This window comes from Armigeres subalbatus, chromosome 3, assembly GCF_024139115.2.
Source record: "Armigeres subalbatus isolate Guangzhou_Male chromosome 3, GZ_Asu_2, whole genome shotgun sequence".
NCBI lineage: Eukaryota > Metazoa > Arthropoda > Insecta > Diptera > Culicidae > Armigeres > Armigeres subalbatus.
The window spans coordinates 189,878,031-189,903,122 of NC_085141.1; the positions used below are offsets into that span (position 1 = coordinate 189,878,031).

The window sequence follows — 25,092 nt, forward strand, 5'->3', positions numbered from 1 at the left end:
GCTACTACTAACGGTTTCAAACTCGTTAGTGGAGGAAAGAAGCAGCTACAAAAGAAAACAAATTTTACCTTTGCTATAACGATAACTAACGATTACCTCATCGCTAGCAGATGACAATATCTCCTAGATTGGGTACCGCTCACAAGTTCAGATGGCGACGTTAGAGTATGGGTATGTAAAGTTTGGGTCTGTCGCGTTTATCAGTGGGGCTCGTAAGTGTCGTAAAAATGGCTAGCTGATCGTTTGCTTTTCGGAGGAACATTGTCGAGGTGACAGTGACGCTATATCTCATATCGTTTTACGTTATACGGGAATGCATTCGGATAGGAAATAACTCATCTAGAAAACAAGTTTTGGTTATCATCTTTTCTTCATTTCTCTGGTGGTTTATTATTCGTTATTACGACTATACATGCATAATATTGAGCGTAATAATATTTTCTTGATTCCTCTTACTTCCATATTACTCATTTTTTATTCATTTTTGTTTTCGAAGGCGGTTTTATCGGACCGGAGAGAATGTACTTTAATGTCGCAAACTAATCGGCAGCTAACTGCAAACGATTCTCGACTTCACTTGAATACGTATCAAAAATATCGATTTTAAACTCTTTGTGGATGAATTTAAGCTGGTTTTTCTATGTTTTGTTTTGTGTTTTTTTCCTTTTGTTTCAATTTGTTACTGCTAGTTATCGCTAGTATGATGTTCCTTTGTCTAGAGTAAATTGTGAACACGAATATTTTTGTTATTCCCATTATTTTAGAACCGGATCATGGATTTTTATATTTTTTTCTTGCGATTTTGCTTTGATCAAATATTGTAATGCGTTACTTTCATTGAATTATGTAAGGGGTTTTTGAGTTGACTATTTTTAAGTTTGTTTTATAACATTTAGAAATTGCTTTTATTGTGTTCAGTTTTTCCTCCATAATTGTACAAGAATATGGACTGATAAATAAAATTTACATATAAAACAATCTTTCTATGTATTTTTACAGGAAATGATCTAAATACAAAATAAATCTTTTATACTCTGTTTTTAAAAACGAAAATAACAACTTTGCTTAACTATTAATTGGGTTTTATTTGCAACCTTCCTATAAACGTGTTTTGATTTTCAGTAATCATCAAGTTTCGTCATTCCAAGTGTTATATATGCATTGGACATGTTTGTTCTTCTATTGGAATGCTTGTTTTTTGTTCCTAGGTATCTACTTACATAAATTACGATAATTTATCCGTACGCTCACTATTCAGTATATCAGACTTAAACGATAGTATCTTTTCCTTTACAAACAACAAAAAAAGTAATTTAAGTAGAAAATGGATCACTGACCTCTAATAATTAGTTATGCAGCCAGCTACTTGGCACCCATTGTGGTTCTCGTTCGAGGGAGTTTATTTCGGCGAGAAGCTGATGATAGGCTCGCTCCGTGTCATTGTTGATTATAATCATGTCGAACAAGTGGCCCCATCGTGCTTCCATGTCGCGTGCCGTGGCGATGATCTCCTTCAGTTCCTCTTCCTGTTGTGGGATTAAAGATTGAAAAATGATTATGAATGTCTTGATCAAGTGGAAAACGATTATATCCTTCATACCTTGTACGGTTCACCGGCGCGTAGTCGCTTCTGGCGAAGCTTCTCTAAACTTGGTGGCGCCACCAGAACGGTGTAGGGTTTCAAATCTGAGGAACGCAGGAGTTTTAGGCTCTGGGGATGAAGGTTCAGCACACATATCTTTCCACTAGCTACCACCGCTCGAATCGCCTCTAAAGATGTACCTGTAGATAAGGACCATAAATTCAGCAATCAGAATAAAATCAGGGTATTATTTTAATGCTTTGATGGAGCAAAATGATCAGGTCAGCTGATATTGGCTCTCCCCACGTAGCATAGCTTGCGGACTGCAAACCAAAGAAAATGCAGAAAAGTTGATAAGGCCGATTCAAATATTTAAAATCTATTTTGTCCCCCCCCCCCTCTTGGATTTTTTTGCCAAAAAATAATATTTTGAGGGGGCAACAAAATAAAATTCGGATTATTTTAAGGATTTTCGAAACATTCTTTAACAAATCCGAGGAGTTTTTTGATTTTTTTCATTTTAATATTTATTTTTTATTATCCAAGGGGGGGAGGGCTTGAGCTTTTGGAGACCAGTAGGACAAAAAGTTAATTAAATATTTGTAACGGCCTAATAGAGCGGTTATGAACATAGACTATGTGTGTGTCGTTGGAAATAAGCGAAAATGGAGAGCTGTTTGCAGAAATTACTGCAATAACGACATGATGACTTGAGGGTCGCTTTTTCTCCATCTATCAGTTTAAAAATCACGCGGGCCTCAATAAACCTCATTTGCGTTAGTCGAAAATGGATAGAGGCTTCTTGATGTCCGTAATAAGCGCAGCGCTGACCATCACCTTCTAATTGGCGAGGTCGGATTCAGCGGCAGAAGGAGAGGCTCCAACACACGCCCATTAGAAGATCTAACTGTTAAAAGATCCTTCAACAATTTAGAACTCGCGAATTGAATGTTCCGGAAAAAGGCAGCATAGAGGAGCAGTGGATGGGAATCAAGAATGCCTCCATCAAAACCAGCGAGAACAACCTTGGTGAGCTGCGCAGTCAGTGAAAATATGTAGTGGATTACTTGTACAACCTGGAACCAGAAGACACAAATGCGAGTCCTGTCGATGGTATTCGGCTATAGAAAAAGAAGTTAAACGTTGCTACAGACAGAACAGCGAGAGTGGGTGGACTTTTTGGCCGACGTATGAGTAACGATATCTTTTGGCACCTGACTGGAGAAAGTATGAATCTGAGGATGTCTGCTATGGACCCTTAAACGCAAGGAAGTTCCGGATAACATTGTCGGCCGGTATCGATGCTTTTACGTACAGATTTCTGCATAACCAACGGAGCTTTGTCTGACTCCAGCAGGGTAGTCGCTGGGGTGAGGCAAGAATGTATTCTATTTCCGCAACTGTTCTTCATCGTAATCGACGAGATAATGCAGAGTAAGCAGAACGACTTGGCCGAACGCTACTCTACGGCAGTTCTCACTATCAAGGACAGCAAGACCAAACCGTTGGATATCAACACGAACAACCCCTACAACTTGAGAGCTAGTGGTTGCCAGGAATACAGTGAAGAAGTTTGAAAACTTTCATTATCTTGGCAGTCGAGGTAAGTGCCGGTTCATGAATCGTCGTCGGCGGCGGCGTTTTCAACGACACGCTGGGAATCATTTTAGCCGACGGCGTGAATCAACGATGCAATATTTTATTGCATTTGATTGCCGGATATTTTTATAGTTTTCTCTTGAGTAATTAAATTTTCTGTCATTTGTTGAAAATTGGAACATTTTTTTTTAATTTAAAGGAAGTTTTCCGCATTTTTTCGGCAAATTTTCCGAAATTTCACCGGAAACTTTTAGCGAAATGCTTCGGAATTCCTGCGAGAAAATCTTTAAAAGTTTTTGAAAAAAACATCGTAATTTCCTTGAAAAAATCTTTGTAATTTCTTCGACAAATACTTCGTAATTTCCTTGGAAAAAAATCTTCACAAGTACCTAGGCAAATTCTTCGGAGATTCCTGGGAAATTCTTCGGAATATGGACTGATAATTCATTTGACATTTCTTTCTACCATTCATCCTGCCATGCAGCCAAAAAAAAAAAACAAAACTATGGCAGCCGCAGCAGCCACGCAAAAGAAGGAGAGAAAAATTATGCCGATAATCTTTGGTACAAGACGGATGGTAATGTACAGGCCTCATTTTACGACGCTACATCAAGACATTAAAACGAAAAAAATTATCACTCAAACGCGCTCTCAATGCGTATTAAAAACGATAACGCGTGCATTCAACGTGTTTTGCTTGATAGGCGAAAGCACATTTCATCACGTACACTGGGGTCGTTTTTTACACGGGTTGTTCTTACGTTCTAACCGGATTTCGGGATTCACGCGGATTTTTCGCCAAGTTTTTTTTACAGCGGACTATAAAAAGGGTCCGGGGACATGTGGAGACATGTTTAAATCGTTTTTCACGCTGGTTTTTGGCGTTACGCATTTTTTACGCAATTTCAGTGTAATCCAAACACTTCAGCGGCTTTTAAAGAATCCTATTTCGACAGAAACGACGCGTTCTAGAAGTGCACGACCCATCAACTTCACTGACTCGCGACTAAAATTATTATATGTTATTATTTATTTACTCAGACTAAGGACGAAGTGGCCTGTGCAGTATATAAGAGTCTTCTCCGTTCGGCTCGGTCCATGGCTACACGTAGCCAACCACGCAGTCTACGGAGGGTCCGCAAGTCATCTTCCACCTGATCGATCCACCTTGCCCGCTGCGCACCTCGCTTTCTTGTGCTCGTCGGATCGTTGTCGAGAACCATTTTCACCGGGTTACTGTCCGACATTCTGGCTACGTGCCCGGCCCACCGCAATCGTCCGATTTTCGCGGTGTGAACGATGGATGGTTCTCCCAACAGCTGATGCAACTCGTGGTTCATTCGCCTCCTCCACGTATCGTCCGCCATCTGCACCTCACCACAGATGGTACGCAGCACTTTCCTTTCGAAAACTCCAAGTGCGAGTTGGTCCTCCACGAGCATCGTCCAGGTCTCGTGTCCGTAGAGGACTACCGGTCTAATGAGCGTTTTGTAGATTGTCAGTTTGGTACGGCGGCGAACTCTATTCGATCGGAGCGTCTTGCGGAGTCAAAAGTACGTACGATTTCCAGCCACTATGCGTCTCAGAATTTCTCTGCTGTTGTCATTTTCGGCAGTCACCAGTGAGCCCTAGTACACAAATTCTTCTACCACCTCGATTTCGTCACCACCGATGCAAACTCGCGGTTGGTGGCTCACATTGTCTTCTCTTGAACCTCTTCCTATCATGTACTTCGCCTTCGACGTGTTGATGACTAGTCCGATCTGCTTGGCTTCCCTCTTCGTCGTCGGCGAAGCCAAATAGCTGGACGGACTTATTGAAAATTGTACCACTCGTGTTAATCCCTGCTCTTCGTATTATCCCTTCCAAAGCGATGTTGAATAGCAGACACGAAAGACCATCACTTTGTCGTAACCCTCTGCGGGTTTCGAAGAGAGTCGAAAATGCCTCTGAAACTCGAACTACGCACATCACCCGATCCATCGCCGCTTTGATCAACCGTGTCAGTTTATCCGGAAATCCGTGTTCGTGAATTAGCTGCCATAGCTGGTCCCGATCGATTGTATCTTATGCGGCTTTGAAGTCGATGAATAGATGTTGTGTGGGCACGTTGTATTCGCGGCATTTTGGTGGAGCGTTCGTCCATAAAACCCGCCTGGTACTGCTTGGTGCTAGTCGACGGCATAAAATTTGGGAGAGTACCTTGTAGGCGACGTTCAGCAATGTGATTGCGCGGTAGTTGCTGCAATCCAGCTTATCGCCCTTTTTGTAGATGGGACACACGAGACTTTCCATCCACTCCTGCGGCAAAACTTCCTCCTCCCAAACCTTGGTACGGACCCAGTGCAGCGTTCTAGCCAGCTCTCCTGGTAGTTGGTCAACCCCAGGGGCTTTGTTGTTCTTCAGCCGGCCAATCTCCTCCTGGATTCCCTGGAGATCCGGAGCCGGTAGAATTATGTCCTGCGCGTTTATATCGTGCCTCGTTCGCCCTCGTGCGGTGTTGCAGCAATCTCGCCCATGCTGCATTCTCGTCTTCTACTAACTTCTCACATTCGCCGTCATACCAGTCGTTTCTCTGATCCGGGGGCACCGTGCCAAGTGCAGCGGTTGCGGTGCTACCAATGGCGGATCGAATATCTCTCCAGCCATCTTCAAGAGACGCTGCGCCTAGCTGCTTTTCCGTTGGGAGTGCCATTTCCAGTTGCTGCGCGTATTATTGGGCTAGTCTACCTCTTGTAGCCGCTCAATGTTAAGCCGCGGCGTCCGACTTCGACGCGTGTTGTACACCGTCGAGAGTTTTGAGCGCAGGCATATTTCAACGAGGTAGTGGTCGGATTCAATATTCGCACTGCGGTAAGTGCGGACGTTCGTGATGTCGGAGAAGAATTTACCGTCGATTAGAACGTGGTCGATTTGGTTTTCCGTTTCTTGGTTGGGAGGCTGCGGCCGCGGGAGGCTGCGAAGTTTATGCATCGTTGGCCGTTGTCATTCTATACGGTGTGTAGACTATCCGGTCCGATGACCGGTCTATACATTTCCTCCCTTCCTACCTGTGCGTTCATGTCACCGATGACGATTTTGACTTCCCGCAGTGGGCATCCATCGTATGTCTGCTCCAGCTGTGCGTAGAACACTTCGGTTCCCAGCTCGTTGGTAGTGCCACAGCTTTGGTAGAAGGTAGCCGCTTTTCCACACTTTCTGTCCTGTCCAGCAAATCTCCTGCAGCGCCACGACGTCAAAGTTGCGGGGATGTAATTCATCGTAGATCATCCTGTCGCAACCTGCGAAACCTAGCGCCTTGCAGTTCCATGTTCCAAGCTTCCAATCGTGATCCTTTATTCGTCGCCTAGGTCTTTGCCGATTATATCGAGTCGCATTATCTCTTATATTGTTCGTAATTATTGGTTTTCCAGGCAGCTTATTGGGCCTGTGCAAACCTCCTGTCTCGTCGGAGGGCCGTCGTGTCAGGGCTGTTTAGCGTCCCACCTAACAACAGGACTTGGGCTTGTGCGCTTTGAGCGGCACATGGTCGCTTTGGTGGGGCCTACTTGCGGATACATGCAGCTTTTTATAGGAATTTAACAGGATCCACTGTCAAACCCCACCACATCCTAGGCAAGCCCCACAACTCGCAGATGGCCTGGGGAGGGATCGTCAAGCCCTTAGACATAGTCCCTGCTGCCCGATCGCGACTAAAATAACCCACACGTTACTCGCCCGGTGGACGCTGCACATTCTCTGAAGATTGGTTGACAAAAAGGCTAATACTGTGTTTGCTGGTTTACGACATATGTATCTGGAGATCCAATCAGATTAGACTTTAACGTGAAATCTGTGTTGTTGGACGCCGGAGATCACTTGGTATGTAACTATCTGCTGAGATTAAGCAGAAGCTGCGCGTATTTATAAACCGATATCTCCGTTTCATGAATCGGGCTTCAAAACTGGATCCTGAGCACTATGCCATCGATGCCATCAAAACCGATATCAACAGAAATTCTAGAGCGTAAATGGAGGTGGGCTGACCACACATCACGAAAAAGCAGAGGCGAAATCTGTGAGCTTTAACAAAGAAATAGGAAGTCTTCAGGAATCTAACCTTGTCCAAGGTCAAGGCTATACATAACGAGCAGCCACCTAGGATGGAGATCTTCTACATTGGCTCTATGTACCCCATAAGGTGCTCAAAACTTATTATTATTTAGTGACTGAAGGAGTTTCTAGCGGATACAAATAAATTACGTGATGTGCGGGCATTTGATCTGTGGTAAAGTTTTCGTTCATAAATCCCACTTGATATTGTCTCTCAGGCAGCCAACGGAATAAATGCAATGTGATGCAAACATTTTTCTATCTACATTCAAGATATGGTTTCATTACACTCAGAAACAAGAGACAGAACCGATATCGAAGACGTTGTTTTTATATGACCCAATAATGACGACACCTATGTACAATAATTCATACTAACCGTAATACGCCTTCTCGTATTCGCCATGTTCGACGAACTTCCTGCCAAGTATATCGGCTTCAAACTGCTGTCTTGAAATGAAGTGATAGTCCTGTCCAGGAATTTCCCCCTCGCGCTGAGGACGGGATGTATCTGCGGAGAAAAATGTAAACAAGTTAGCAGATGCTTCAAAACCGAAACTTCAGCGTGATCCTACGAGGAATGGCAGCAGCAAATCGTTCCGAATCGGCCATCAGCCTTTGTCGAAGCTCGTGTCGTCCAATGTTGGGCGGACCGATGAGCACTATCGGCCGTTTGTGAGATGCACGTGGATAGTACAGGGCAACTTCCTCGTACGTTAGGATTTCTTCCGGTTCCGGATCTTCGGCGGTGGCAGTGGCGTACAAAGGATAACCGTGTTCGCTACTGGCCTTCTTTTTCTTCTTCTGTCCCTTTCGGGCGCAAAGTAGTGTGAATCCACCAGCTTTTCCATTGGCATCCCGACGTGCCCTCAAACCGACTTCACCGGCGTTGGCCAATTTCATGGATTCACACAGGTGCTGGAACGACTGACTGGGTATCAAACCGGCCAGAGTTTGATCTTCTTCTCCTTCTCGATACGCTTGCCACCAGTTTGGATCGTCCCGGGATATCACATGTAATACGTCTCCCTTCTGAAAACTGATGCCAAGCTCTCGGCACGGTATATATCGATCATCCTCCGGATCGTAGTCGAAGTGTGCTCTAACGTGTAATACGGCGCATGATCCAGTGCGTGTTCCTCCACGTACTGTTGGATCCAATGGAGGTCTACTGGCGGGCACCACGAGAAACGTGAGGGTCCCTGTCATTGCACTGAGCAGTGCACAAACATCATTAATCGATTTCCCACGCATTTCAATGCCATTCACTTCGAGCAGTTCATCCCCCTCGTGCAGAAGTCCTGACTTCTCCGCTGCTCCTCCGCGTACAACTCGGCCTATAACTACGGCTTCTCCTTCGTTCCGAATGGTAGCCCCCAGGGGTTCTGAAGATTTCTCGATTTGTATTATTCGTATATGATCCTGACTTCCGTCCCGCAGAACACCGAGAGGAACGCTCATAGGTTCACGCTGCAATGAATAAATGGTAATAGTAATCCAAATACTAATTGGAGAAAGGAATGCTACCTTGGCTATATTATTGTTATTGTTATTAACTAAGCTAGTATTATTTGGAATAGATGGCAAAACTGATGTCGGTTTGACCGGAGTAGCGCTGGTCATCGTATTATTGTTCAATGGCAATGGCACCGCAGGATTCTGACTGACTGCACTGACTCCAAAGGCTGGCGAGCGATCGGTGGTTGACGCAATACGATCGTGCGCCTGCAGCAGTCCTTCCATTTCGTACGTCGAGAGCAGATCACATAGTTCTATTGCAGCTGGTGTACTTGACTGAGCCAGGGATTCGACGCACTACAAGTTTGAAAAGATTGTTTCATTTGTAGGAAAATACAAGATCAGAACTTAACAGTTGATACTCACGTCCTTAGCTAGTGCCTGAGCATTTGAGCAAATGGGGTTTTGTATTCGTGGTCGTCTCCTCTCCAGAACGGCGGTCCGAGCAGCGAGAGCACGTGCAATACCGGGACCCAACAGTAAGCTTTGCGCCGCCGTTACTCTACCAGCGAGTGCGGCCAAACCATGTTTGTTGAGGTGACCCTGTAATCGCTGCAATGCCGATACCAGCTCCCCATACCCTAGAAAACAAAATGTTTATGATTATTTAGTGATACGACTTGATATCAATATTGAACTTACCGATGACCTTTTCTGGTTCTTCATCTTCCGCGTAGGCCTCGTTATCAACGCCTATGGTGGGTTTATCCACAATCGGGTTGTCCTGCAAGTGTCGCAGTTTCTGCGAACCCCTGATGCTGTTTCGCAGGAAGTCATTCTGAGCTGCTATTCGTTCCTCCTCTTCCCGTCGTCTGCGCAATTGCTCCTGTTGATTGGAGATAGAAAAAATCCGTGTTACAACATTGCCTTGCATCAATGCACATTTACACATGTTTGGTATCGCAAAGGTTAACTCGCCTGTTTCTGCATGTAGAAAGAATTAGAGTGCATCAGACTGTTGCCCCCACTGCTGCCGTTGGCAACTTTGCCGCCATAATCGGTTACGATCATGTCGAGCCGGGCAGGGTGTTACCCAGCTATGCGGTGGGCCAGTCCGAGGCAGGCAAATCGATCGCTATCTATTATTGGTTGGCTCGTTGGTTACTATCGAAGCGGTGTTTCATTTCTGCTTTTTGCGATTTTAGCAAGAAGGAACGAACGAATGAAAAACGACGAAGTGAAAGTGACTGGATGCCGTTTGCTGAAGATTGGTAACGCGCCAAAGTTAGACACATATAAAACGGTCTACCCGTCGACTAGTTGGCAATTAGCAAGGTCGCACTTGAATCACACATGTGGCTATAATCATCTGTATTTGGTGCAGCATTTACGATTGTTATGTGCAAAAATAGCTGTGCAGCTACCAAAAACTGCTCACTTCACTGTCAATACAGCTCTCTAGTATCGTCATTGTTATAAAACCGTTCCGATTCAAATTATGACATGATTCATATTTCGGATCGGATGATGGTATTTAACACTCACACTGGTTATTTATAGATTTTAAGGGCAAAATTGTACGATTTAAACCAGAATTTTCCTTATGAATGAAAATATTTGAGTTCTTTTAGTGGAATGTCTTGACCTGCACATGAAGCCATCAAGCTCGGATTCCAAATGAGGTTCAAGCCCATTTATAAAGCTGGACCCACTAGTGGACCCACAGAAGTAAACAGAATTTCGGAACGAATTTCTACGCGGAATACTTTAAAATTTCCAATGAAGATACGAAATTCTTTGAATTTTTTTCGAAATTTCAAGTGGGAATAATTATGACGGGAAATTATTTTTTTACGAGAAGTTCTTCGGAATGTTTACGGCAAATTCGCCATAATTTCCATGGAAAATTCTTTTGAACTTTTATAGGAAATTCGTCTGAATGCTCATGGATTTCATGGAAAATTCTTCTGAATTTTTCCAGTAATTTTTATTTGAACTTCAACTGAATATCGTTTTCATTTTCAATGGGAAATTCCATTTACAACGAAAACAACCATTTTTGTGTGACCCTAATGGCCGGATGGCCGTGGATGCGTGTGCAAGCTCCGTGGATGCGTGTGCAAGCCACGAAGATCTGACAAAAAGAGGCAGAGTCATAGCTGGCTGAAGGTATCTTACTCAAACCCTACATTCCCCTTCTTCTCTCTTTACCAAAGCAAAAATTATACAGAAGTCAATAACTTCATAGTTCTTACAGATTGAGATAGTTCGAACAACTGGTAGGCTTCATGGACACAAGCTTCGTTAATCGTTTTGACGTTCAATTAAATTGGTATTCAGTGTTTATGATATGGAACTCTCGAAAAACATTATAGATTTCCGTAATAATTCACCAAATCATAAACCAATTTTCTGGCAGTCGTTCAGACGCATCGTATGGTTTTTACAAATCACAAACGATTTTCCGACGGTCTTCCAGGCCACCAACCATTTTCTAGCGGTCTTCCAGACGCGTCTTATTATTATCGTCTTTATTGAAGAGGTTTTCAGCCCTTGGCTGGCTCACCTCTATCGGACGCGTCTCGTGGTTCTCCAAACCACAAATCATTTTCCAGCGGTCTTCCAGACATGCCTTCTGATCTTCCAAACTACAAACCGTAGAAAATTTTATTCTTCACAAATTGAGCACATGAACTCAGTAGCCTAGTGACCCTAAATGGCCGAAATGAAATTGCGGCTCTCCGTGGATGCGTGTGCACGTAGATATCTGACAAGAAGAGGCGGAGTCATGGCTTGCTGTTCGCTGATTGACACGCTGAGGTGTGTATTTATGAAACCACACTGACGGTATCTTACTCAAACTCCACAATTCTTTCTCCTTTCGGTAAGAAACCTGGTCCAGCTGGAGGCATTCCACCTGGTTTCAGTTGGAAACAGCAGTCTTGTCAATCTTCCAGTGCTCAAAACGCCCACCCCAGTTGCTTCCCACCTGGCTTTGGCTGAAATCAACAGACCTGTGATCAGTGTCAGGAATCTGCCTACAATCGCTTCGGATCCAACCCGGAAGTAACACCAGCGACTGTATTTATCTAATATGGTTGAACAAAAGATTTTTATTTGGACATTCCGCTCTCTGTTAGCCAAACAACTGGATACGACAATCGTATTGACGTGGGAATCCCAACGGAAACCGACCGCTTGCTTCCGTCTTTCCGACCACACCGTCTACATAATAGACCGAACCGGTGAGCAGTCAGGTTGTGGCGTTGCCATTGTCATTTGCAAGGGGTTCGAATTCCGGGTTCATCGAAGGCTACTGCTCGAAGCAGCTCAAGATTTCGGACGGCTCAACCGATTACTGACTCGACGGCAGATTAAGATATCATCAGTGATTTGAATGCCCACTACTCGCTATGGGGAAATTCAATAGACAACATAAACGGCAAAGTGCTATCTGATGACTTTCTGGCAGGGCACTACAACGATCTACTGCTGTTATTTGTCGGTCGGTGTTGGATGTTCGGATCCAAGCCCAGCGTAATCATCGATGTATCGAAAGTCGTCGACGAATCTATCATCGAGTTCGTAGAGATCGAAGTTCTTATCGAAGAAAACCCTATGTTGGAATCGCGTGAAGACAACGACCATGACTCCAGAAAAGACCAAACAAATAATTTCCTGCGTAATTGTTTAAGGAAGCAAAATCACAGAACTACAAATCCAACTAGGAAGGTTTTGTATAAGATCTCAATAAGATCATGGCCAGTAGAGTTGAAAACAATTGAAGAATAAACAATTTCACAATTTGTCAAAATACTTAAAGCCCTTCTGGCGGCTTGCGCAAGTTTTCAAAATCAAACGTAAACCAGTGCCTCCGGGGGGCTCCGACATGTACAACTTTGACTCCGCCCCCAGCAAATTTGGTTCGGTCGGAGTAAAGTCGGACCGTCTGCGTCTGTGGGCAAGTTGTACGACTGTTGGACAGACGGTTTCAAAGTTGTAAAGTTCGTCGGATGAAATCAAAATCGTTTGAGTTTGCTCAGACTTCTGGTGGGCGGAGTCAAATGTTGTACAACCAAGTAGCATTGTGTGCAATGTTGTTGTACAACACTGTTGCTTTCAACTCTTCTGGTTTCCACTTCCAATTTCCAGGAGCGCCGGGTTTTTTTGTTTTAAATTCCAATTGTTGTCGAACCCAGATAGTATGGAATTTATATTTTGACCACACATTAGCCATTGTGACCCCTGGGAGGTTCCCTGGAAGATCCGGAACATCCGTAAAAAGGCAAATCGAAAATTTCATCGTAGAGCGCGTATTTTTTTAGAATAATTAATTGTCGAACTTTGAATACGGAATTGGTGTTGTGACCCACACACGGACCATTGTGGCCACCAGGTGGTTTTCTGAAAGACCGGAATATCCATAAAATGGTCAATTGGTAGATTTTATCGCAGAGCGCCGGGATTTTTTCTAATCCAATTGTTGTCAAACCCTGAGTATGGAATTGATATTTTGACTTACACTGACCATTGTGACCGGGTGGTTTTCTGGAAGATCCGAAACATCCGTAAAAAGGTCAATTTCAAAATTTCATCCTAAAGCACCGGGATTTTCTCCATTGCTTGTTGAATTCTTAATATGGAATTTATGTTGTAAACCACACACGGACCATCTATTATAACCACAAATGGTCACTCAACGGCCCATCACCTGCAAAGAATTTCCAACTATAGGATACTCCAAGGTGAACAGACCACTCTACCTGTCATAAGACGAGTTTAAACAATCCCATTGAATTCCACCACTTAATTGTATCTTGACAGATACGTATTTCGACCTCAAAGGTAAGGCCGTCTTCAGTGTCTCGTCGAGTCAAGTACGAGACACTGAAGACGGCCTTACCTTTGAGGTCGAAATACGTATCTGTCAAGATACAATTAAGTGGTGGAATTCAATGGGATTGTTTAAACTCGTCTTATGACAGGTGAAAACATTCCACTAAAAAGCTCAACATAATTTTCTTATCAGACCACTCTAGTCGATAAAATAAATTCCCGGGTTTTCTCGGTAGGTTTTCCAAAATATTATATTATGTATGTAAAATGTATTTTATTTGAACGAAGGGAATAGTTTTTTGGTAAGGTACAGTGGCGGAAGTGGAAAAGGAAAATTTAATGTTTTAATTAGTGTAAACCAAATTAAAAAACCTAAAACAAAATATCTATCGGAATTATTCCGAAAGAAAGCTACGCAACTCGTCACCATGACATAATGTGAATAAGGAATTGAATAATCCAATAATTTTCGTCAAGCAGGACTAATCAACACTATTCTTCTACTATATTGGTTACTGAATGCTGCATCAATTGTTTCATCGACTAATGAAAAATTTACGAGAACCAAGAGTTCCTTCATCGTCACCATTTTTTGTCACTGGAATGCATAATGCAGGGCCATTTTCATCCAAACAAGTTCGAAATAAGACATCCCAAGTAACATTTCAAGCTTTATTCCGCTCTAGGAATGGTTTCCATGATCAAATTATAAGATCAAACAATAAAATTTACTATTACACGACAACCTTCTGATTGCCGCTATAAGAGTAAGATACAGCCAAGTGGCCCTCTCTAGATTACCACTATAAACCTGTTATTAGAGTATTTAGAAAACCTTTTTGAACCGCCAATGTTCTTCAATCGACATGAGGTGCGCGTTCAATTTCATGATGATGAATGAAAATGAAAAAAAAAAAAAATAAACACCACGCGCGCAATAAATTTAAAATAATCAAAACAGCCTAATCATGAATTTCGGGGATAAATTTCACTGACTCAAAAATGCTTCCTTGTTTTCAATATGGCCATCATAAACAACGATCAGAAAAATGTTGATCTTGTTACACACCGTGATAAACTCTTTGTGTACGGATGGTTCTTCCAAAACCTTTTAGCAAACCAGATTTTTGTGGTTAGCTATAAGCTGAAATGTTTATTTCTATTTTAGTGCACGCTTTTCATCGCTTTACATGGTACTTACAATTTTTGGTGTACAACTTTGCAGAATGGTATCACGTTACAAATCTTTTGATCCACACTGTGCTATATTCCTGCATCATGAAATGACTGATTCAGACTAATCTTTATCACTAAGTGAGATTTCATTATTACTTACAGTAACTAAGATTCTATGTCCACGATAAATATTTGCACGTTTTATGTTTAGTGTAGATAGCACGAAACCTAGAGTAAGACCGATTTTAACATGTATTTCAATTTGAATTTTCTTCGTAAGTATCTATTACCTTTAATGTAAAACTAGTCCAGCCTAGTGAGTGAGTTCAAATTACTTTTAATTTAGGAGAATAATTAAGAATTTTGGAAAGAATAATCTAATGTAAGAGACACGTTTGAGCACAATTTGCTTTAGAGAAATAGGAAACATAACGTGGCTTCCACTTGTTTGGTATGTCCATTGTTTTACCGTAAGCGGTCAGCAAGAACTCTATCGCTCGTTTTGTTGATATATGGTCATCCTTTGGTCATTGTAGTGAAGATATCAGTTTTCGGCTATCCTTCGTACCACTGTTCTTTACGCATTGATCGACCGCCTCATCGACCGATATAACGTTGCGACAGGGGTTCACATCGTGACATTCCCCCACCCGTGAACATGGAGGGGGTCCTGGGGTATCCTTGGTACCTTCATGTTCACCAATCCTCATGATATCAAGTACCGCTAACTTTACTGCAGCTCGTCGAAGAACTCCCGATGCTGTGCGCACTAGAGCTTGCCTAATACGTCCATCTCTTCCAGGAATAGTTTTCTCCACGCGTCCGCGGATCCACTGGTTCCGAGAGGTTCCACCGACTATCATGACCAAATCACCTACTTCTAGATCCCGCGTTTCTGCGAACCATTTTGATCGCCGGGCAATGACCGGCGTATACTCTTTAATCCATCTGTGCCAGAAATCGTTGCATATTGATTGTGCTAACTTCCAACTACTTCGTAGAACGGCGGTCTGTGGAACTGATTCTGACGGCGGGATTTTTAGGCCACTTGAATTACCCAACAAAAAGTGGTTGGGTGTGAGTGACTCTTGATGTGCTGACTCAAGAGGAATGCAGGTAAGAGGTCTAGAGTTGATTATGAATTCTGCTTCCCCTAGAATCGTTTCAAGTGTTTCGTCGTCTGGCTTGCGAGGAGCATCCGTTACTGATTTGCTGACTACTCCGATTGCTACCTTCACCGATCGCACTAGCCGCTCCCATGCGCCTCCCATATGAGGAGTTGCTGGAGGGATAAACTCGTAAACGTGGAAGCCAAAGCTTTATTCATTTTGCGTTGACATTCCAGCTCCTTATTAGCTCCTTGGAAGCATGTACCATTGTCACTATACACTTCAGTTGGTGGACCTCGTCGCGCAACGAAACGGCGAACTGCCATGATACACGATTCGGTTGATAAGCTATGTACCAGCTCAATGTGAACCGCACGCACCGTGAGGCACGTGAATACTGCCACCCACCGTTTTACCTGGCTTCTTCCAACCTTGACTAAAACCGGTCCAAAATAGTCAAGGCCTACGTACGTGAATGGTCGGACAAATGGTTGAAGTCGAGCCGATGGAAGGGGTGCCATCACTGGCGGCTTAGGACAAGCTTTCTTCACCCGACAGAAGACACACTCCTTTGAAACCTTTTCGATGAGATTCCGTAGCTTGGCAATTTCGAATCTTTGACGCATTTCATTCACAACGGTTTCCCTGTTGGCGTGGCGGAAGCAGCGATGATAGTAGTCCACTATTAATTTTGTAATTAAGTGTTGTCGAGGTAAAATGGCAGGAAACTTTGCTTCGGTAGGCGCGAAGGCTGCTGCTCCGAGTCTACTTCGCATCCGAAGAACTCCATTATCGTCGAGATAAGGCCAAGTTTTGTAGATTGGACTTGATTTTGAGACGCACGGATGTCGTGCTTCCGGAGATCCTTTTGAAGAAGAGAGAACTGCGATTTCTTCGGGGAATGATTCTGCCTGAGCAAGTTTCCACAAGACTTCTTCAGCATTTTTCAATTCATTCTGAATCAGAAATCCCAGCTGCAAAGCTGCACCGCTTCTCTTGCGACGTAGATTTTCGATGAAACGATAGACGTATGCCAACGTACGTTGCATTCTTTCAAATCGGCTGAATCTAGTTGCGTCGATGAAAGGAATTGATGACCAGTGCGTATGCACTGGACGGAGTTCTTCTTTTGTGGTAACATTCTGACGGCGTTCAGGCCAACACTCTTCGCTGTGATGCAGAAATGCAGGTCCGCTGAACCATGGGTTATCTGCTTCAAAATCTGGACCTTTTCCCCACTTAGTGGCCTTGTCTGCCACATTGGACTTCGTTGGCACCCATCTCCAGTCGTGTGGGTCGCTAAGGCTCAGAATTTCCCCTATGCGGACTGCGATGAACTTCTGGTATCTGCGGTGGTCTGACAAGATCCAGGCTATCACTGTGGTAGAGTCAGTCCACATATATTTCTGGGTTACCGGTAAAGTGTGATTACTTAGGACAGCTTGTAGGTATTGGACACCAAGCACTGCGGCTTTCAGCTCAAGTCTCGGGATAGAGAGAGTCTTCAGAGGAGCTACCTTGCTTTTGGCTCCAACTAGCGCTACCTGTATATGGTTATTGTTCACCAGGCGAAAGTATACTACGCAACAAAATGCCACTTCACTGGCATCAACGAAGACATGAGCTTCGAGTCGACTGTTATTAGCGGAAGGTTGATCAGCAAAGTAGCACCGGGGTATCTGCAGCGTGTCAAGCAAATCGAAGTATTCTATCCACTGTCGCCACTGTTGCGCGAATTTCTCGTGGATTGGCTGGTCCCAAGCAGTGCCTGAAGCCCAAATTCCTTGTATGATCACCTTACCTTGGATAAGGAAAAACGAGATGAGACCCAGCGGGTCAAACAAGCTCATGACGACTTTCAAAACTTCCCGTTTCGTTGGAATATGGGCTTGATCCAAGACAAAACGTAGATCTTCTCTTAATGTTACCGTATAGGTGAAGCAGTCTGCACTCGGAATCCATCTCATCCCAAGTACCGATTCTATGTTATCACCCCTTTCTAACGTTAGCTCTTTTGTTGTTGCTACCGTTAGAGCACCAATAGCTTGTAGCACTTCTGAAGAGTTTGAGAAAAAGTTACGAATCTCAAACCCTCCTTTGGAGTGGACGAATTTCACCTCCTTCACAACTTCTACCGCTTCTTGTACCGTTTTGAAACTATCCAGATAGTCGTCCACATAGTGATGCTTCGTAATGGCAACTGCAGCTCGTGGATAACGATCGGCAAACTCTTCTGCGTTACGGTTCTTTACGAACTGTGCTGACACGGGTGAACAAGTGGAGCCAAACGTTGCTACGTCCATCGCGTAGATTTGTACGTCGTCGGAGGGCTTGTCTCGCCAGAGGAAGCACTGGGAGAGTCGATCCTGTTCCCTGATTTTTATTTGGTGGAACATTTCCCTGATATCTCCACAAATTGCAATCGGAAACTGTCGGAATCCGCTTAGTACTGCGAGCAACGGTGTTAATAGATCGGGGCCTTTCAGAAGATTCGAATTAAAGGAAACCGTACCGACCGTTGCCTTGGCGTCCCAAATAAGCCGAACCTTTTGCTTACGCGGGTGTTGAACCACTCCCAAGGGCAGGAACCACATACCCTTTCGATCGACCGAGTCCAGTTCGACTTGAGTCACCTTGTGTGCATATCCCTTCCGTTCGTAGTCATGTATCTGCTTTCGTACTTGATCGCCGAGTGAAGGGTCTTTCGCAAGTTTCCGCTCCAATCCCACAAGTCGTCTAAACGCCATCTGGTAACTATCAGGAAACGCTTGATCGTTGGTTCGCCACAGTAGTCCCGTTTCAAAACATGCTCCGACTCTACGCGTTGTCTTTTCGAGAATAGCCCGCGCTCGTTTATCCTCCTCGGACTCAAGGTTCACGTGGTGGCTTGAAACTCCATCGTTCTCCATGGTGAAAAAATCACGCAGCTGTTCACTCAACAAACTATCTGAGCTAGAAGCTGTAGCTGCATGAAAGTTGACAACTGCACTTCTACTGTCTGAGGCGTTGGTACTACCGTATACAGACCATCCTAGGCGACATTTTGCCGCTATGGGATCGTTCGGTCCACCCTCACGCAGTTTGAGTGGCACTCCGAGTCGTAGGTTGTCCAGTCCTATCAATAATTTCGGTTGTACGGTATCGTAGCTTTCCATGGGGAGTCCTCTCATGTGCGAGAAACGCTGAGCTAGTTCCTTATAGTTTAGATGCTGACTGGGCAGTACCAAGCAGCTGACAGTTCTGGCATGCCGAAGTTTGAAGTTTGCGGGGCAACCTTTCCCTGATATACCCAAATTAATTTCCTGCGATTTCGATTCATTTCGTTTAACGTTGCCCGTCCACTGAAGAGTGAGTGGATTGATGGGGCCTGTGGCACCTAGTTGTTTGGCGATATTTTCTTCGAGCAACGTAATTTCCGACCCTTCGTCAATAAAGGCGTATACAGACACACTTTTTCCTTGGTTATAAAGAACAACTGGTAATATCCGAAACAGTGTCTGACGTTTTGTAGAAAGCTGGCTCGAAGAATGGTTGACGGAATGTGCCGTCGCAGGAGAGTGGAGAAGAGTATGGTGCTTTAGACGACATCCTTCTACCGCGCACCCATGCCAAGATTTGCATGGCCATTTCCCATGACTGTTCAAGCATGTCCTACATAAGCCTCTTTTCTGGATCATCTTCCATCGCTCCTCGACACAGAGTTCTTTGAACCGAGGGCAGTCCGCTGCTCTATGATTTTCGCGTTCACAAATACCACATATTTTAGCGGGCTTCCGAGTTTGTCCGGCCGAAGTAACCTGTTTATTGTTCGAGCTTCTTTCCTGTAGATGTGTGTGGATTCCAGCGTTTTCTCTCCCTCTCTGCTTCTCGATTCTACTTGATTTGTCGTAAACTGGAAGCTCAAAACTGACTTCGGTGGCCGCACCTACCTGTTTCTCCATAAACAGTCCGAATGTTGCCAGGTTTGCCATCGGCTGTGTGCCCTTGAAGGATGCCCACTCCATTTTCATTGGACCCGGAAGTTTCTCAACCAGCTCCTGCATCAACATTGGGTTCGACAGGTGTTGTTGTAGCTGTGCAGCTTGAAGGTGGTCGACGAAGTTTCCGACTGTTAAGCCAAACTCGATCACCGTCTCTAGTCTATCCTGCCGCGGTCCGGGAGTACGTCGCACCTTCTCCAGGAGCGATTTGAGGAGAAGCTCTGGCCGACCGTATCGAATGCGCAGTGTTTCGATAGCGTGGGGAACGCTAGCTGGCATTAAAAGCTTGCTGCACACTGACTCTCTCGCATGTCCTGACAGGGATTGCTGAAGCCGGATTAAGTTTTCGGCATTCGAGTAGCCGCACGCGTTTGTTGACTGCTCGTAGCTACTAATAAACATTGGCCAGTCTATTGGGTTTCCATCAAACCTTGGAAGTTGCTTCCCGACTACCTGGCGTGCCGCAATATGCTTCGATTGAAGTTCAATTGCCTCCTGTTGTCCAGCAGGTTCGTGTTGAAGCCTAGTTTCGCGGGGGTATGTCTGTTGAGCTTCTGGTTTGGGATGATCCTCGGGTTGCTGGAATGATTCAACAAACATTGCAGGCCTCAATTGCGTTGTATTGAACCGCTCGTCCCTTTCGGATGGGACCTGTTGCAGCCGTTGCTGGTGGACCATTTCAGGGTGCATCGGTTGACATCTTTGTGCTTGCGGCCACATTCGTCCTTGACGTTCTCTAGTCGGCGATGGATGATGGGGCTGATACATCATTTGCTGATGTGATTGTAGGTACAATTGTGGCATCTCCTGGAAATGCGGCCGCGACTGCACCACGTATTGATGAAAAGGTGACGATACAACTGTTGATCGAGCCTGCTGTATTCCTGATGAGAGGGCCTGTCTTTGTGGTTCACGAACTGATGTCCGTGTAGCTGCAAGGATATTTCGGTGCGATGTAATGCGCTGAAGAGCCAACGGGTCTATGGAGACCATTGGTCGAAGGCCTTTATGCGTTTCCTGTTCCTCCGTTGTTTTCTCCATAGATCTTCCGTCGGTATGATGGTGGTCCTCCAGCCAGTCTTTCACTTTGTCGCCTGAGTCGGGAACAGAGCTTGTTTCGCTCCCTCGCTCTGATAATTGTTTGATTACTTCATTCTTCTTTTCCATCGATTCTCGACGGATAAATTGCTGCTTCTTAAGCAACGCCCGTTGTTCTTCTAGTCTTCGTTGGCGTAGCTTCCTTTCTTCTTCTAACAGTTGCTTTTTCTCTTCGATCATCCTTCGTTCTTCTTCCAGTTCAAGCTTCTGCAATTCTTCTTGCTCCTTCAACTCCTGCTCTTTCATTTGTTTCTCCTCTTCAATAAGCTTCATTTGCGCTTCCAAAGCCGCCGCTCGTGCACTCGCGGTTTGACTCACAGTAACGGAGGGCACCTTAGAACTCTTCTTCGAGACCGATCTTCCACCGGATTTGGCGGACCTATTGTCGGCTCGTAACTTATTCGTATTTTTCGAATTATCGGCACTCACCTGCGCAGTACAAGCCTTACATAAGTACGGTAAATCTTTGACCGTATCGTCTACGCCTGCACACGTGAAGTGCTCCCAAAGCTGACACTGATCGCATGCAACCATTTGAGCGTCCACCGTCGTATCTGACAGATTGCACGTTTTGCAATTAGATATGGTCTTGTCGTGATTATCCATTTCGTTCACGCACAAAAATTCTTATAGAAATTGTACGGATGGTTCTTCCAAAACCTTTTAGCAAACCAGATTTTTGTGGTTAGCTATAAGCTGAAATGTTTATTTCTATTTTAGTGCACGCTTTTTATCGCTTTACATGGTACTTACAATTTTTGGTGTACAACTTTGCAGAATGGTATCACGTTACAAATCTTTTGATCCACACTGTGCTATATTCCTGCATCATGAAATCAAGACAAAATTTTCAAAACGACTTATCTGCTTTTGTAAACAAAGATTCAAACGACGATTTGACGAATCTGATAGCTCTCCCACGCAAACCAACACCATCAACAGGTAGCGGAAACCTTCACCTACCTATTGGTGGTGTTGGTTTGCGTGGGAGTGCTATCAGATTCGTCAAATCCTCGTTTGAATCTTTGTTTACAATAGCAGATAAGTCGTTTTGAAAATTTTGTCTTGAAATGACTGATTCAGACTAATCTTTATCACTAAGTGAGATTTCATTATTACTTACAGTAACTAAGATTCTATGTCCACGATAAATATTTGCACGTTTTATGTTTAGTGTAGATAGCACAAAACCTAGAGTAAGACCGATTTTAACATGTATTTCAATTTGAATTTTCTTCGTAAGTATCTATTACCTTTAATGTAAAACTAGTCCAGCCTAGTGAGTGAGTTCAAATTACTTTTAATTTAGGAGAATAATTAAGAATTTTGGAAAGAATAATCTAATGTAAGAGACACGTTTGAGCACAATTTGCTTTAGAGAAATAGAGAAACATAACGTGGCTTCCACTTGTTTGGTATCAGGGTAGTATATATCGGGTGGCCCAAACGGCCGAGTTTTGCGAGTGTTGGTGAGTGTTTTGCCGTTGCAACGGAAAAAAATTCATCGAAAATTCGCCATAAAGAAACCGAGTCAGCTGTTGTTTACTTTTTTGAAGTAACAAATTTGAGCAAAGTGTTGAAAAATTTCAATGAAGGGATGTGTTGTCAGCATAAATACGACGGAATCTTAGTACTGCATGAGAAAAAAATTGTGCAATACTTCTATTTCGACGGAAATTTTTTCTTTGTTTTGGTTAGTTGCCATAAGGAAACCGAATCGTGAACATTTTGCCATAAGAAAACTGAAAAGTTCACTGGGTGAGTACAAAATTCACCGAGCTCGGATTACCAACACAACTACACATCTTCCCACCCGTAATGTAGAGCCCTGGTTTGGTATGTCCATTGTTTTACCGTAAGCGGTCAGCAAGAACTCTATCGCTCGTTTTGTTGATATATGGTCATCCTTTGGTCATTGTAGTGAAGATATCAGTTTTCGGCTATCCTTCGTACCACTGTTCTTTACGCATTGATCGACCGTCTCATCGACCGATATAACGTTGCGATAGGGGTTCACATCGTGACACTTTGCAATGCAAATATTCTTATTGGGGTTATTTGTTTGACCACATTACGACCAAAAATTTTGGCTTCAATCGAGCTTTGAAAATAGGATTTATTACACTTCATCACAATGGTAGAGCTGATCATAAGCTCAATAAGCGTTTGACGTTCGAAGCTTTTTGGGTATGTTTATGAGAGGTTTATTGATAGCAATAAGAGCGATGATAAAACTGAGCAGCTGGCTATGGTAATTGCTATTTTAAATCCGGTATAAGAATTGCATAAATCCAAGAAGAATGGAAATTGTTACTTGGTTGAGGACTACACCTGCAGCAGTTTACGTGTACATGTCAACAAAATCAATCCATCTTGAATTAGTCTCCAGTCTATCAGATGTATTTTTGGCATCCCTCAGATAATATATCAGCAGAAAAAGATGGGTACACAAAATGTGTTCAAACAGTGCAAGCATCGAGGAGCTCTTGATGAAATGAATGAACTCTGTCGTCTATTCCAAAATTATCTAAACACTATACAAAAAAAAAACATCCCAATATTCGTCCAGGAATGATCGTCTTACTTCATGACACAATTACGGTGGGAGTGTCCCGGTGGACGCTCTATGGTGAAAACCAGATCTACACCCGAGGGGGTCGCAGTTAATCAACGACTAACAAGTTATCTCGGAATTATTTTTCATTTTTAAGATTAAGACTCAACACTCAACAGTCAACATTTTTATAATTTTCTGGTTAATTCCCTTCAAGAAAAGAAAAGTATCCGCTCTCATGGACTCAGGCTAGCGCTCAATCCACTATGACCGCCTTAGAGTAGCCTTAGGGCCGATGTCCACGTAGCGTCTTTTCAACGTTAAAAAGACGCAGATGTGCACCGGGAAAAATCGATAACGTAGCGTCGCCGCGCCGTTGCACACCTGCGTTATATTAACGCTGCGTGCTCGTGGCGTTGAAAAACCGCTACATGGACATCGAGCCTTATTGTTTTCAAATTGATACTGCGTCCGCTCTCATGGACTCAGACGAGCGTTCAACTCACTATGTACTATAAATAGCCTAAGAGCAGCACAGAGACTGTAGTATAAAGAGGTAGTATAAAAGATCATACTTTTCAGAATTCTTTCAAACCACCCCGAAAAAATTGGGTGACTTAGGCTGACTGCAAGCATTATCAATGCCGTATGCACTTGCACGTTCGCATATCATGAGGCTAATACGATTGTATTCTTCATGCCTAGTCAATAAAATTTCCAACTATAAAATTTTGTAGACCGAAGTGGAAATCGAACCCACTCACATACAGCAAGGGCTCGTTTTAAAGTCACGCATATTACCGGTAGGTTAAGCACCTACTCTTAGCATTCATGAAATACGTATTACCTATGTCGTTTTTCATTATTCTATTAAAATAAAAGAATAAAACAGTTACGATACTAAAGGGGTTAAATCAATCGAATCCACATCTGATCTATTTTTCACAATCAAGTATTTCTGTGTGCTTGAAATATCGACGATTAAAGTGTTTGTGTACCTATATAGACGATCTATCACCGATTCCTCATTTGATAACATGGAAGTGACTTTTTCAAGTTTAACACGACATTAAAACATTTTACGACACACAACACTCAACAATGCGCACTAAGAAGCTGACCGAAAATCACGGCCGTTTGTGGTTAACCTGTTCTAAAAATCCCTCCTGAATTCCATTTAAAAATGACCACATCGCATCGTCGCCATCGCTGGCCAGAGCGACGGCGGGTATTTGCGAATGTCACTTCGGTGACGTCAGACAACCGGCTGGCTTGGCTCTAGTATAGCTGAAGTGGATTTCCAGTGCTAAAACAAGTGGCGATGATATTTTCATATCGTCAAACTCACTCAGGTTAACGTTTCATACAAACGCCACACCACCTTAGTCGCGTTGCACACCTGCGAACGACATTGCACGTAGGTGTTTAATTGAATTACCTACGGCGAGCGAGCGGTGACCTGGGGTGCGAATATTATCGAACTTAAGGTTATTACGTGAAATGAAAGCTAAAAGGGTGAAAAACTGCACGGAATTGAAAAATGTCAGCATCACCGGTGATTAGTGGAAGACGTGCGTACAATTAAAGGTCAATAGACCATGGTAAAGT

General features: G+C 43.7%; 1 protein-coding gene across 4 annotated transcripts in view; it reads right to left on the reverse strand.

Annotated features, from left to right (window-relative positions):
* Positions 1 to 351: 351 nt before the first annotated feature.
* Positions 352 to 25,092, reverse strand: part of LOC134219685 (protein PALS1) — a 118,867-nt gene continuing 94,126 nt past the window's right edge. For 2 of the 4 annotated variants that reach the window (XM_062698503.1, XM_062698505.1), the window contains exons 5-11: positions 9,434 to 9,617; positions 9,158 to 9,372; positions 8,801 to 9,088; positions 7,849 to 8,743; positions 7,653 to 7,784; positions 1,601 to 1,782; positions 352 to 1,526 (exon numbers count right to left, since the gene is read on the reverse strand). In XM_062698503.1, the coding sequence (XP_062554487.1) occupies positions 1,347 to 1,526; positions 1,601 to 1,782; positions 7,653 to 7,784; positions 7,849 to 8,743; positions 8,801 to 9,088; positions 9,158 to 9,372; positions 9,434 to 9,617 (2,076 nt within the window). In that variant the 3' untranslated portion in view covers positions 352 to 1,346. Of the gene's footprint in view, positions 1,527 to 1,600; positions 1,783 to 7,652; positions 7,785 to 7,848; positions 9,089 to 9,157; positions 9,373 to 9,433; positions 9,618 to 25,092 lie in introns of all 4 variants that reach the window. The other 2 variants (XM_062698502.1, XM_062698504.1) reach the window with 1 other exon arrangement.